The sequence below is a fragment of the Centropristis striata genome, chromosome 20 (assembly GCF_030273125.1).
Source record: "Centropristis striata isolate RG_2023a ecotype Rhode Island chromosome 20, C.striata_1.0, whole genome shotgun sequence".
Taxonomy (NCBI): domain Eukaryota; kingdom Metazoa; phylum Chordata; class Actinopteri; order Perciformes; family Serranidae; genus Centropristis; species Centropristis striata.
Window position 1 is genome coordinate 10,416,954 of NC_081536.1, and position 13,992 is coordinate 10,430,945.

General features: G+C 38.0%; 1 protein-coding gene across 1 annotated transcript in view; it reads right to left on the reverse strand.

The window, feature by feature from the left end:
* Positions 1-13,992, reverse strand: part of LOC131958674 (collagen alpha-1(XIX) chain) — a 112,914-nt gene that overhangs the window by 33,450 nt on the left and 65,472 nt on the right. Inside the window, exons 19-25 of the mRNA XM_059323823.1 lie at positions 10,142-10,204; positions 10,023-10,067; positions 7,559-7,591; positions 3,401-3,439; positions 3,242-3,286; positions 2,485-2,520; positions 1,974-2,018 (exon numbers count right to left, since the gene is read on the reverse strand). Of these exons, the coding sequence (XP_059179806.1) occupies positions 1,974-2,018; positions 2,485-2,520; positions 3,242-3,286; positions 3,401-3,439; positions 7,559-7,591; positions 10,023-10,067; positions 10,142-10,204 (306 nt within the window). The remainder of the gene's footprint in view (positions 1-1,973; positions 2,019-2,484; positions 2,521-3,241; positions 3,287-3,400; positions 3,440-7,558; positions 7,592-10,022; positions 10,068-10,141; positions 10,205-13,992) is intronic.

Consider the following 13,992-nt stretch of genomic DNA (forward strand, 5'->3'; position numbering starts at 1 on the left):
TGGTAAGTTACATGGCAATTACTGAATGCTGAAGACATCACGAAGGAGCAGCAGTAGGTTTGCACGCACATGTTATTTCAAAGACAAGCTTACATCCTGGTTATGCTGTTATTTTAGATAAGCTCTTTATATGCATTCGCCTTTTTGACTCATTATTGTCTTTGTGTACACAGATGAACTGAATGATTCACATATTACCATGGAAACTGAGCTTAACATTGAATGACAACAACTGAGTACAGGAGTACAAAAGCATCAGTACCTGGCTGCTATCTATACAACCCTTTTCATGACTGAGATGAAAAGGCATCTGCATTATTTTGTCTGTTATATAATATTTTCATGAGCCGAGTTAAAAAAGAATACTCTAGTATTCTTAATTATACGGTTCAAGAGTTCAGTTACATGCTTTTCAATGAGCTGCTTTACAGCAGATGCATTTATAATACTTTTGTAATCTCTACATTGGCTTATGGGGAGACACTGTAGTTGAATAGGGTATTTTTTTTAAAATATGAAAGATATCATGATGAAATTTCTCCAGTTTATTTACATGAAGACAACATTTTTTGCATTACAAGTTTTCTGAAATGTAATTTTTAGATATGCAAATTATATGTGAGCTCATTAAATATGCATTGATTTGCATATTTAGACAGAAATCTGAACATTGGATAAAGCTAATTTCAAAGTTATTATTTTATTTTGTTGATATACAAGATTCAAAGTTTTTTTTTACAGAAGGAAACTGGGATATCTCCTTTTATCATTTCATAAATTAGAAAATACTGTCAAAAGCTATAAAAAAAATAAATTTCCGTCATATTCCCTCTGTAAAAACATGTAAAACATTTCATATTGTGCAGGAGAGTGGGAGCTTTCAATGCAACAATGCATGTGATGACGAATTTTGAAGAAATGGATCGAATATAGTAAATTATACATGTTCATTCCAGTAGTCTGAAAGAACAAAAAACCTTGAAATTGATGAGTGCATGAAAAATAGATGTTTTTGCCTGAAGTGTCTCGCCTTAAAAGTGTAATATCCAATTATTAGTTTGCATTTGCATACATACCAAACAAATATCTTATTATCCATAAATTTCACAATCATTACATAATTTTCACCAAAATAAGGTAAGGCCACAGTAAACTGGTAAATATAATGATACTTAAATTATCATATGTTAGTTATTATTGCTGTGAACTAGCTGATATGATGGAATTTTAAAAGTAACAGCATCAAATTATCTGAGATGCTCACCTGCCCTCAGGTCCCTTCATTGGTAGCCTGTCAGGTTTAGAATAGATTTAAAGATCTATTTATTGCTGTTTAAATCACTCAATGGACTTGTGCCTGAATACTTGTCAGACATCTCTCAATATATGGTCCCCTTAGATCACTCAGGTCTTCTGAGACTGGCCTTTTAGATGCTCCCTGGATGAGGATAAAGACCTGTGGGGAGGAAGCATTTAAAGTCTACGGTCCTTGCCAATGAAATATTCTCCCAGAAGACCCGAGGGCATCGCTACTGTCAGATATCTGAGGTGAGAGGTCAGGGGGACGCTTTGAAAATGGTAATGCCAGTTTATCCCTCAGTAAACATTTTTGGAGTGTTATTTGGCTCCCTCCTGATAAGATATCATGCCATGGTTGGCATGGATTCCTTAGGTCATCCTTAGGATTCCTGACAGTAATGCCGGCTGGGATTGCCAGTGCTTAAAAGTCTTTAACATACATTTTTAGCTTAGTCTTAATACTTTTGATTTTTTTTTTTTAATCTTAAAAAGCTTTTACTGTGCTACCCTGATCTCTGTTCTTATATGTCTCTTATTTTCATTTCCTTCTACTAGCTTTATTTTCCTCGTAATATTAAACACCCTGACACTGTTGTTTATGTTCAGCAAGTTTTTGTCTCCATTTGACCTGCTGTAAGTGGCACAGCTGACACGAGATAAATACAAAGACTCACCTCTGGTCCTTGGTCTCCCTTGAGTCCTGGCGGCCCGATGTTTCCCTTTTTACAGCAGCAACAAAGGGTGAGTGAGAGGGTGGCAGGAAAATAGAGGAGAAAAACATTAGGCTTGTCACAATAGAACATCTGAATCCAAGATTCACAAGTTTGGAGAAGCATAAAAGTCTACAAAAACCAGAGTGAGGGTCCACTTCAGTCAGGAATTACTATGCTGTGTTGTTAGAAATTTTAGGCTCTCTGACAACAGCTCAAAAACACCAAAAGAGGTATCTATAATCTCTGGCATGTTGTATCGCTGCTGTCTCTTTTCTACAATAAAAACGGCTTTGACCAACAATCTGTATACTCCTTTCAGCCCTACCCTGTTGTGACCACTGAAGCGCAGACACTATGAAGGGCTTCACAGAGTGATACTCAATAGACATAAAAGACTTTGGAGCCTTATTTTGTTGGCGGTGGATATTGATACTCAAGTTCGAGTGTGAGTGCTCAGTCTTCAACAAGTTACCTTGAAGCCTTGTGGCCCCTGAGCTCCTTTATCCCCCTGTAGAAAGCAAAGCAGAGAGACAACCATCATTTCTCAAGACATGCATAAAGAAAATAGTCAAGTAAGCCATTCCTCCTGCTGACTCGAGTAAAGGCTTAAAAAAATGTCCTCAAGGACCTTCATGAAGTTAACTTTCATATTCAGTGAAGGTTAAGAACAGTGTTTGCCAAGTTTGCTTCTTTGTTCTGCGAGTGTGAATACAATCAAAGCAGTAACTTTTGCAAAAAAAAAAAAAAAATTACCTCTGAGATACCATACAGAAGATTTTTTTGCTCTTGCTTTCATGCCACTTACACTCATCACGGTTGTGTGTTCTTTCATTTGCAGACTAATAACTTACATGTAGTTGCTTTTTCTTTTTCATTAAGCTCACTATCTTTTGATGTTTGGTCAATAGCTGCATCAGTGGCCTTTGTAATCTACTCGCCTGAAGTAGATGCATCTGTTGTTCTGAGACCCAAACAATAATTTTAAGGCAATTTATTCCGTGCTCCACCTCTGCGGAGCACAAAGACGACATCGAACTCATCCGAACAGCAGGTGATGTTCAATTGTTCTTTCCAAATCAAATGTCAACACTGCTTTTGTTGATTCTACATAAGAAATAAAAACATTTTCCCACTGTGTTGTCAAATTTTGAGTGTAATGAAAAGTAATACAGAGTTCTTTATGGTTGAATTGTCTTTACCGTGAAATCGTAATAAGGGAAAATAGTTACCTCATCTCCTTTTTCTCCCTTTTGAATCGTCTCCTTCAGCTCATCCTCAAACACAAGAGAAAACAGACCACTTCACAATGTGACAGAAGTGTAGCTTGTATACATTTTGAAGAGGAACTACAGATACATAAACATTTCAAGAGACAAACAGCTGCTTACAGTTCCAGAGAGCTGTCTTAATCCGTGAGCTGTCATCACCTACAAGTAATGAAAAAGACACAGTGTTCCCTAAACAGTCTCCACTGATCTTGCAATTACCCCAAGTTAAAGCTGTTGATTGCTTACGAGGCCAGTAAAAAAGTAACATTTTCTTTACTTACAAACATATAATAAATCTCTATCTTGTCAGAATGTTTTTATATTTCTTTTATATCATCAGTAAAGCTCAGAAATTGGGTGACCAGGGCCACTGGCTAGAGCCCTCTACAACAAAATTAAATGAAATGAAAGGGGGAAGGTCAAGACCAGCCAGCTGAGGCAGAATGATGCCTGGAGCTACGAGGGTGAAGAGGAGAAATGTCCACATCAAATCCCAGATCAAATCAGCAATTACTAGGATTCCAAGAGTTTCTCCAGAGCTACTTGATCCTCATATCAGTCTTTGTGCAGGTAACGCATCAAATCAAAAACCTGGCCTGAGGATCACAACACAATCTGCTAACTCTTGCTCAAATATAAATATGGGTGTAAATAGACCCAGGACACACTGCAACAAGTCAAACAACTCTACAAAAAAGGTTGTTTGTTCCTTCATACCCTCTAATACGACCCACAGGAGTGTTTCCTAAATTGGCTCCCTTATCTTGTGGCTGTAGAAAAACAGATCCTTGTACCTCAATGTGGCGGTCACAGTCTTAAACATGAGGTTAACTTTGTGAAATGGTTGTAATTTGGGTAGGTTTAGGCACCAAAACTACCTGGTTCAGTTAAGAAAAAGAACATGGTTTAGGTTAAAATAAGTACTTCCGCAAGCGTGTCACGCAGTTACATACTAACAGTTGGTAGAGTGGTCGGGAGGTTGGTGGTTCGATCCCTGACCATGGCAGCCTACATGTCGAAGTATCCTTGGGCAAGATACTGAAACCCAAATGGCTCCCGATGCTGCGTTAATCGGTGTGTGAATGAATTCCAATGGTGGCAGGTGGCACCATTGTAGGATAGCCTTGGCCACCAGTATGAATGTGTGTGTGAACCATAGTGCGAACAGGTGAATGAGCACAAAGCGCTTTGGATAAAAGTGTCCATTTAAATTAAAGTTAACAAGCTGGCTTAAAACAACTCAATTCTGACTTTAGGTTTAACATGGGACACAGACTACGGTCTCCCAGGTAAAACTCCAATATTTGTATGACCCATCTATCCACCCCAAACTCTTGAACTATGTGGACTTTGTTGTTCTTTATACTACTTCTCCTGACTTCCACTCTTAGTCTTGTCATAATTACTACAGCCACAAGGGGTCGCTGCCACAAAAAGCATAAATATTGGTTTAAAATAAGATGCTTGTACGAACAACCTCGTTTTTTGGGAGGAGGAAGGTCTCAAAAATGTAAAAAAATATATTTTCCAGGTCAAATTGTCTAATGTTTTTTCCACCACAAACAAAATAAGGATGTTGTCTCTAAAATTTAATTTTAAGAATGTCCACAATCACCTTTTAAAGCACTCACACACCAGGGAGAGGTGGAACAGTGCCCTCACTGATTATTAAAGTAATTGTTTCAGTTGGACTGCTCACAGTCACGTTTCATCACTGATACTGGAAACACACACAGGCACATCTGGATATAATGTGGATTTGAGATGCAGAATTAAATGTTGGAATAGGGTGCATGAAAGATTTAAAAAACGAGGCCTATGTTTAAAGCCTGATATATTAAAAACTGAGCAAAGCAATCTGGAGAGCAAATCTAATTATCTATCTATAATCATCAGAACTCATTACGTCTTAATGTCCTCAGGCCCTTTGTTAACCACATGTTTCACCCTGTATGCACTTATAACCAGTTCAGTGGGTGGTTTTAGCAAAATGATAAAAGGAGTGGAAGACAGTAGGCAATCTTTGAACTGAAAGACATGTCCAGATGGGGAACATTTCGGTGCCCCCATGGCAATGCTTTTCTTTGTCCACCTGTGCAGATGCCCTTGTTTCCGGACTAATGTGTGCCAGTGAGCCCTCTGAGAGTGTTACTGTGATTAAGGGCTACACAAATAAATTTGACATGAAGCCTCCTTCAGCAGCAATGGTCAAAATAACCTTCAGTAAGGTACTGAATCCTCTACTGTCCCAGCGGAGTGTCAGCAAAATCAGTCAACCTTCAACCTGCAGTCACTCACCAAAACAGCTGCTGACAATTTTCTGGCCTCAGATGCTTAACAGTGTCCTATTCCATCAGTATGTGACCAGATCAGAATTTTTTTAAGGCAAAATACTGCACAAAACATTTTACCCAACATAACTTGGAATAACAGATTCAGGTTAATATATTATAAAACTCTATTGTAAAGCCGAACTGGCACCAATAAAAAACAGAACAGTCTCAGAGCTGAAAAGACTGTTTTGCCACTTTAAGGGCGTTGAGGGAAGTGATGGCCATGCATGCCTGTAAGCCCACTGCTCCTCCCCGTCACTAATAAACAGAGGCACAAGAAGGTTTATGAAGGGAGGGTAATGATCCAAACCCTTGCTTCTGCTGTGTAAGGGAAATCAATGCTTAACTGCCAAAATTATCTGCCACAGGAAGGCAGAGAGCACAGACAGAGACTGGTGCTAAATATTCAAACAGCCTCATTTATCAAATGACTAATGTTTTCCCCTCTGCTGTGTGCTATAGTACTGTATACATCTCCTATATCCTGGGCGGCTGTTACCTCACTACACAACAATGAACACAACTGACGTTTTCACTTTTGAACATTTCTGTCCTCCCCGGGTTGAAATGAAGTTTAGAGAAAAGAGACAACTATCCAAAAAATAATTGCAAAGCAAGACCTCAATGTTTTGAACAGCCATTAAAGCAGCCTACATTGATATCTGTCCTTATTAAGGGAGAAGACTTTTTGTTGGTTAGACGGAAACCAGTGAAACCAGTGGAGGGTTTAGCGATATTTGTTGGCTATGTAATTAAGCTGTCAAATTTCCATATGAATCGCTTGCTAACAAGCAATGAGAACGAGAATAAGAATGAAAGCAATCAAACTTTGTTTCCAAGCTCATGTCTGAAGCCTTCAGAGCCTCAATAGGCAGCAAGTCTTTAGAACAAAACCCATTAGGAGGACAGAGTCATCTAAATGTCAAACCCCTCACTTTGTGACACGTGGGTTTTCATTTGACACTTTTTATACTTTAATTTCTATTTTTTTAAAGGCTACTCACAGTTGCAGCGTGTCTTTGAGTCATTACTGCCCCCTTGCAGATCTTTTACTGATTTGTCACAGTGTGTTTTTGACTTTAAAATGTCTAAGCAATGAGTTCTATCATCCCAGCAACACCCACCCTGTGTCACCTTCAGAGCGCATCAGACAGCCACCATGACGTCAGGCTCTCTCTGCTTTTATCTGTTTCTCCACTAAAAGCAGCACTAGTGTCTTCCAAAAAAAAACCCTTTTACTATGATTTACAATTATGAACATTATAAACAGGTCGTGTCCCGATCGACCCCCATTAATTGACACTATAAAGATTTTTTTTGTTCCAAGCAAAAGATTAGGCCATCAGTGGGTGATGGTTTGTGCAAGTGTGTTAATTTGACACTAGATGGGAAAAAAAGAATTCACAGCTCACAGCTTTCAGTGCCTGTGCAAGCTATTTTGTGCATATTTCTTTGCTGTGTACATTGTTAAAGAAATCACTCACTGGGAGCTTGCTGCCAAATATCAGCGAGTTCATTACCTTTAAAAAAAGGAAGTTCTTCCTTAGAGAAATTCAACACAACTAATCTCAACTGCCTTGAAATGTTCCATGCCCTTTATCAACACTGATCCTCTGTTTGTAGGGGAAAAAGGGATTTTTAAAAAACCAACTGCATATCTAAAGATAGAAAACAATTCTGCAGGGTTGTCAAATAATGGAAATCGGTTACAAGATGACATGCTACCATGTTGGAGATGTGACAGCAAGGGTAAACTTTGCACTGTTGTTGATTTTACCTCCCTGGTCCTCAAATTCTAGGAAGTGAATCACTTACAGGTGCAAAGAAATCTGATGTTTTTTTTATGTTGGTCACAGAGAACAAAGTATTTTTTCTTACAATCTCATACTAAGTGACAATGAACGATAATCTGTAAGGTGAGCTTTCACCACTATATTGTACTTACAGGACCTGGAGGACCAGGAGGGCCAACATCACCCTGAAAATACAGCAGAAGAATAAAATCAATCAAAACATATAAGAGACTGATAGATACAGTGACAAAAAAACAGCTACAAAGATAGAAAAAAAAAATACACAGCATAAAAAATATTGCACTTGAGAAACTAGTTCTGAAAGCAAGTTGCCACAGGTGACCTCAAACAGCTACATCAATAGGTTTTGGAGCAACAATAAAGGAGGCAATAACATGACCAGACTTCAGAGAAAATACTGGATAACTCAAAAGATGTGAGAAAAGCCATGAGATGAGAGGAGAGAAATGTTGAAGAAAGCTTACTTCAGTGGTGTGCATTTCATGTGCATCATGTAGAATGTACTTATAGCGTGAGTGTGTGTTTATATATGCAGTGTATTACACTTTTTAATGGGCGTATTGGGCGCACCAGGGAACCATAGACTGTTCTTAATTGTGATGCATTGCATCTGGGAGCCTCCATTTCTCCATTCATAATTTACAAGCTATAACTTTCGTGCTTTTAATAAAACACGACAACACAGCACAACATATGCGGATATACAGTACTATCAACCACTAAAGGTACTGAGAGAATACATGCTGTACCTTACCAAGCCTACACAATCCTCTAAATGTGGCATTTTAGGAACAGAAAGGTTTAGAAGTTTTTAATCCCCATCTGGATCTGGATTAAAATACAGATGGTAACAGACAACCATGCTGATTTTTGGACAATACTTAAATCCTGGGAACATGAGGTATAAAGGTTTTGATTAAACAAGTCGCACAGATCATCTCCAGTATGCAATGCTTTATTCTCATGTTATTTATTTGAATATTTAAGCTACTTTGCCATCATCAAGTAAAGGTTAGTTAGCCATGCTAGGGGCATGACTCTAGGGATGGCAATGCCGATCGGTCCGTCGCTTGGATCCAGACAGAACCATTACAGTTTGATGGATGACATGACATTTTGTACAGACATTCATGGTTCTCAGAGGATAAACCCACCTGACTTTGGTGATACCCTGAGTTTTCCTCTAGTGCTGCCATGAAGATTAAGTGAAATATCTCAACAACTATTAAATGGATTTTCATTAAATATGGTACACTCCAGGATATTCATACAATAAATTCTCACGATTTTGGTGATTTGCCAACTTTTCATACAGAGCCACAAGGACAAAATTGTCACAAAATTGTCAAGAACAAGTAAATGTCACCATTAAATGTCCCAAGTCAGACCATTTTTTCTATATTACAAGTTTTCTGAAATTGTATGTATAGATATGGAAATGACCCATTATGTTTATCTATTTGCTAATTAACATACATTTCTAGAAATCTGAACATTGGATAAAGCCAGGTAGATTTAAGAGTCAAAGAATTTTACTGAAGGAGGGAATTTTGGATATCTTTTTTTTATTATTACTCCATGATTCAGAAATTTCTGTCAATAGGCAAAAAAATAAATAATTTTTGCCATGTTCTGAGAAATAAAATGTTATATAAATCAGGTTATGAATGATATATGAACAACCCCTTCTGCAGAAACCTTCAGAATATAGATAGGAATGAAACTGGAAACTTTGGTGGAAAGTAGGGCTACTGAAGTGAAGATTTATGGCTCAGACTATTGGAAAAAAAACTCTTGTAAAAATTCATACATTTTGCAAAATACTACAGATGAATAGGGTAGAAACTCAACTAACACATAACATCATAAAACTTTTCGACTTGATTACATACATCAAGACAATGTATTCTGAAATGTTATGTAAAAAAAAAAGGAAATTGAGGCATTATCTAATGCTAACTTTTGGTGTATTTAGGAGAAATCTACATACACAAATCGAGAAAGTGTAGTAAAAATAAACACGTAGTAAATGTGTATTTTGGATGTTTTCTTTGCCCTAGTCTGAACAAAACATGTTCAAATCTTAATAGCCCCAAATCTAGTGCATGAAAAATAAATGTTTTTGCCTGTAGTGTGTCACTCTAACCTGTAAAATATATTGAGATCTACAGTACAAGATAAATTGCCATGCAGACAGACACGGTTCTTGTATCCAACCATTTATCCTAATGGTCCATAGTGTCACTGTGTGCAGCAAGCAATAATACATTCTTTCTTGACAGATGACAACATGTCAAACCATAAAAAAAATTAGACAAACAAACAAGGTTAACAGGATGAAAATGGTAGGAATCATGCTTTTAACGAGGGACACATGGGATAGCATCTGAACAGACGAACAAATAATCACCTATGGATTTAAGATGATTGACAAAGGCTTATATCGTTTGAACTTTCACATCTCCACCACATCTTTCCCTGCCTTCCTCAGCTCTGCTTCTTTTCCCCCTGCACACCCACACACAGGCTGATTCCCAGGGAGCACAAACAGAGGGAACCATCATATGTATGACACTTGACATTGATGTGACTTACTTTTTGTCCTTTCATCCCGCCGGCCCCTTCGGCACCTGGCTGACCCTGTGGGAGGAGGCCTTGGTTAATGACTCTGTAACATGTCGGCATTGGAAATGTCACTGCAGGAAAATACGTACGGGGTCTCCTTTCTCTCCTCTCTCCCCTTTCCCCGCCGGGACTGCAGGCTCACCCCTCTCCACCTGTATGTGAACAGAGCAGATCATTGACAGTGACTGACAGCAAAGGCAGGGCAAAAAGACAGAAAGCTCACAGAGTGGAATTCAAGCAAGGGAGGGTGTTACAAATAAGTAATTAGAAAAAATTGTGTCATTTCATAATAGATCAGTTTGTAATCATGGTGGGGAAAAAAGAAGCACTGTGTGACTTTGTGATACAATGTTGTTGAAAGTCTAGCAGGGCAATGGTACACTCAAGCCCCTGTTGCATTGCAGCATGTTTCCATGTTAAAATCATTCCCCTGTCTGCCAATAGATGGCACTTTATGACTGCTGTTGAGCTGTCCTCTGAGTATTTTTATTGGGCTTCTTCCTGTCAGTTATGTGGAGAGTACTCTAAGTAAACACAACTGTAAAACAAATGTACATGCACCTTGGTCAAGACACACAGTGAATGAATAATCAAAAAGATTTGTGATAGAGCATGTTTATATACTTGCAGGGGAACGTAAAGCCTCTGCAGAAGACTCATCGTACTACATGCATCACCCACTTCCTATTGCTGGCCATTATTTTAGCTACATTGCAGATGTGTGTCAGTAATTTACTAAATGCATCTGTAATAGCAGAAAAGCATTGTTTAATATCTTCAAACATGCTTAATACAGCTCATCTGTTGTGGTGTTCATGACAGACAATAAAAAAATAGCGTGTTCATCAAAGATTATTGTTCTTTTGTATGACATGTGTGCAGATTTGTAGGGAACGCTTCAGAAACCTCGTGCTGAGACTTTATGTAGCATCTGTTTAGCAATCTGAGAAGACGGAGAGACATCTGAGAAAGGTTGCAGCATATTTGCACACTCCTTAGCTGTGCCTGGACTCTAACAAACAATAATTGCCATTCAGCTTCAGCCCCTCCCCCATGCCTTCCACTCGCTAACGGCAGCCGCTGTGATACCATTCATTTAATGAGTTATAGTCACTGTTTCCTCGTCCAAATTATGAGCTGTTATTAAGTCGGCACACGGCTGCCATGTATGAACAGATGGATTGTCCTATTAATATTTTAGGCGAGGAGGACGGACTAGTGGCAAAATTGACTTTGAGTACTAATTGAATTCTGTTCAGCTTTATCAACCACATGGGAACTGATTATTTCACTATCATAATCTTACCATAATCTTATCAACTATATCATTGTTGATGTGCAATTAATCAGATGCCTTTTTCTTAACAAGCTCATGATACAATGTGTGTCTGACAGTGTATTACTTTTACTATATTGTAGACAGAAAATGGTCTCCCACTACGTTATCACCTAAAGGGGACCTATTATTCTCATTTTTAGGTTCATGGTTGTATTTTGTGTTTCTACTAGAACAAGTTTAAATGCTAATAATGTTCAAAAAACACTTTATTTTTCTCATAGTGCCCATGGCTGCTTCACGTCTATTCCCCCTCAGTCTGAGATGCTCTGTTATCATGCCTGTCTCTTTAAGACCCCCTACCGAGAAAAAAAAAAGCCCAGTCTGCTTTGATTGGTCAACCTTTTCTAGATCTTCTGCATCTCTTTGTTCTGTCCATCATTGCAGCCAGAGGGATGATTATAATAGGAGCAATTCCTAGCACCGAAAAACCCCAATAAAAGCTTACAAACCAAAAACTACACAATCCGAAACTAGCAACAAAGATTACAGGTTAGGAAGTCAGAATGTAGCAGTGTATGTAATCAAAAAAACTGCAGTTGCTTGGAGCAGATGACCGCCAAATATATAAATCAGTCAAGAGTTTACATCAGTAAGTAGAAAAACCTGTTGGAAAAATCTGTTTTTGCTCACAGGAATTACTATACGTTTCTTTACCACATTATTGGAAAATACAGGGATGGGGATTGAGTACCGATACTAAATTGGTAGCAGTTCCTGACAACTAAAATATAAAATAAACTCTGTCAGTATTAATGTAATGTTAACTCATTTTCTTTTTTTCTTTTAAAAAAAGATGTGTTGTCTCACTTTACCAATAAATGTTTAATCTTTTCACATTTTTGAATGCCTTTTATTTTCTGCATCAAATTACGGAGAGTAGTGTCAATAAGAGTACTCAAAAGAAGTGATATCAATATTGGTATCAGTAAAACTCTAGCAATACCTATCCCAAATAAGCCTTGATGTCATTTGTAACAATGTTGTGCACTTTTCTGGCACAGACTCACGGCAATATATTATCGCTATCATTGTTAGATCTCCATAGATCATCATTCAAAGTCAATTCATTGGCAGAGGGGTATGTAACAACTTAATAAACCTTTCAAATGAGATTAACTGCAGCACAGTCTGTATTTATCCAGATTATCGTTGTATTTACACAACGAGAAGGCACAGCGTGTTTAGGACAGGGAGCTGGTCCACCCGTGGAAGCCTGTGGGTGATATGTTGACTTTGAGGCACCTCAAGTCATCAAACTGCAATTAAGCCTGTCTGCATCCCTCTCTGTCTCTCCATCAATATCTGCAGTGTTCTGTCAGAGCCCGTTGGAGACTGTCAGTGGGAGATTACAGTTATGAAGATGTGATTCATGAGCGCACCGTCTTCCCGGCACATCACGCACAGCACAGACCTTTTGTTTTTCACTTTAAAACATTCACAGTCAGACGAGCGAGTGAGAGGGGGGCTCGGCTCACACAGATGTTAAATGAGCTGCAGTTTAGTCCAACTTGCATCTGTTTTGTCCGAGTTAAAAAATGCACAAGGATGGCCACCGAGAAGCAGGGAGAATTTCTGATGCTGCTCAATAATTACTGCTCCCAGAAACATTTCATTCCCTTTTAAGGTGGGATGCTTCTCTCACTTATCATACTGGATTGTGTGAATTCCTTTAAATGCGGGGCCATGCTCGTTTTGCTTTAAGATTTTAAAATGTAAAGTGAATCTCTGGGACAAGAGAGTTTTCTTGTCATCCACAGTAAGCATAAATTTATAATGACAAAGAGAAGATGTATTTGTAATGTAAGGGCAAGACTGGCATGCACTTTTAATGCAACCATTCTTTGTTGTGTGTTTCCACATAACATCAGCACAAAGCCAAAGTCTTAAAACGAATGCTTCAATCATATGATTTAATCATAATGCAACCTTTAATCTAATCTCACACGGGTAGCTTTGGTCTCCCGCAGACTTTGTCACCTGCAGGTGTTGCTCTAGCTTTCATCATTCTGAAATCAGTTGAATGTTTAATGTATGTTACAGCAAGCCTATAGGATTACTCTCTTAAAGACTTGTAAGCCTTAACCCACACTTTTGTTGAACAATAATTACATTTCAAATTCATTATGAAATGAATAATACAATTAAATTAACCTATGTGGCCTGAGGAAAATTTAATTAATTCCAAGACATATGGAACACAATTATGCAATTCCTGGAAAATTATCCTGCTGAAAACGAGAGAAACTGATAAATAAACTGAAAAGCACCGTTTAAAAAATACCAAAATTACACCACTATAAAAACACATATAGTGGGGCTTCTACAAATGTCAATTTATGCATGGCTGTATGTGTTTCTGATGTTAAATACCAATAAATATCATATAAAATATGTTAGCTTTGTGTTTCTTCAGTGTTCCAACTTGTCAGTCATTTATATAATGAAACATCTATGAAACCAACATAGCAATAGCAAAAATAATGCTGAACCCACAATCTCAGAGCTGTTTTCCTTTCTGCCAAATGATGGTTTGACTTTTACCGCTTTATTTTTATGATATGAGATAATAAAGCTGCAATTCCGCAGCCAATTACAGAAAAC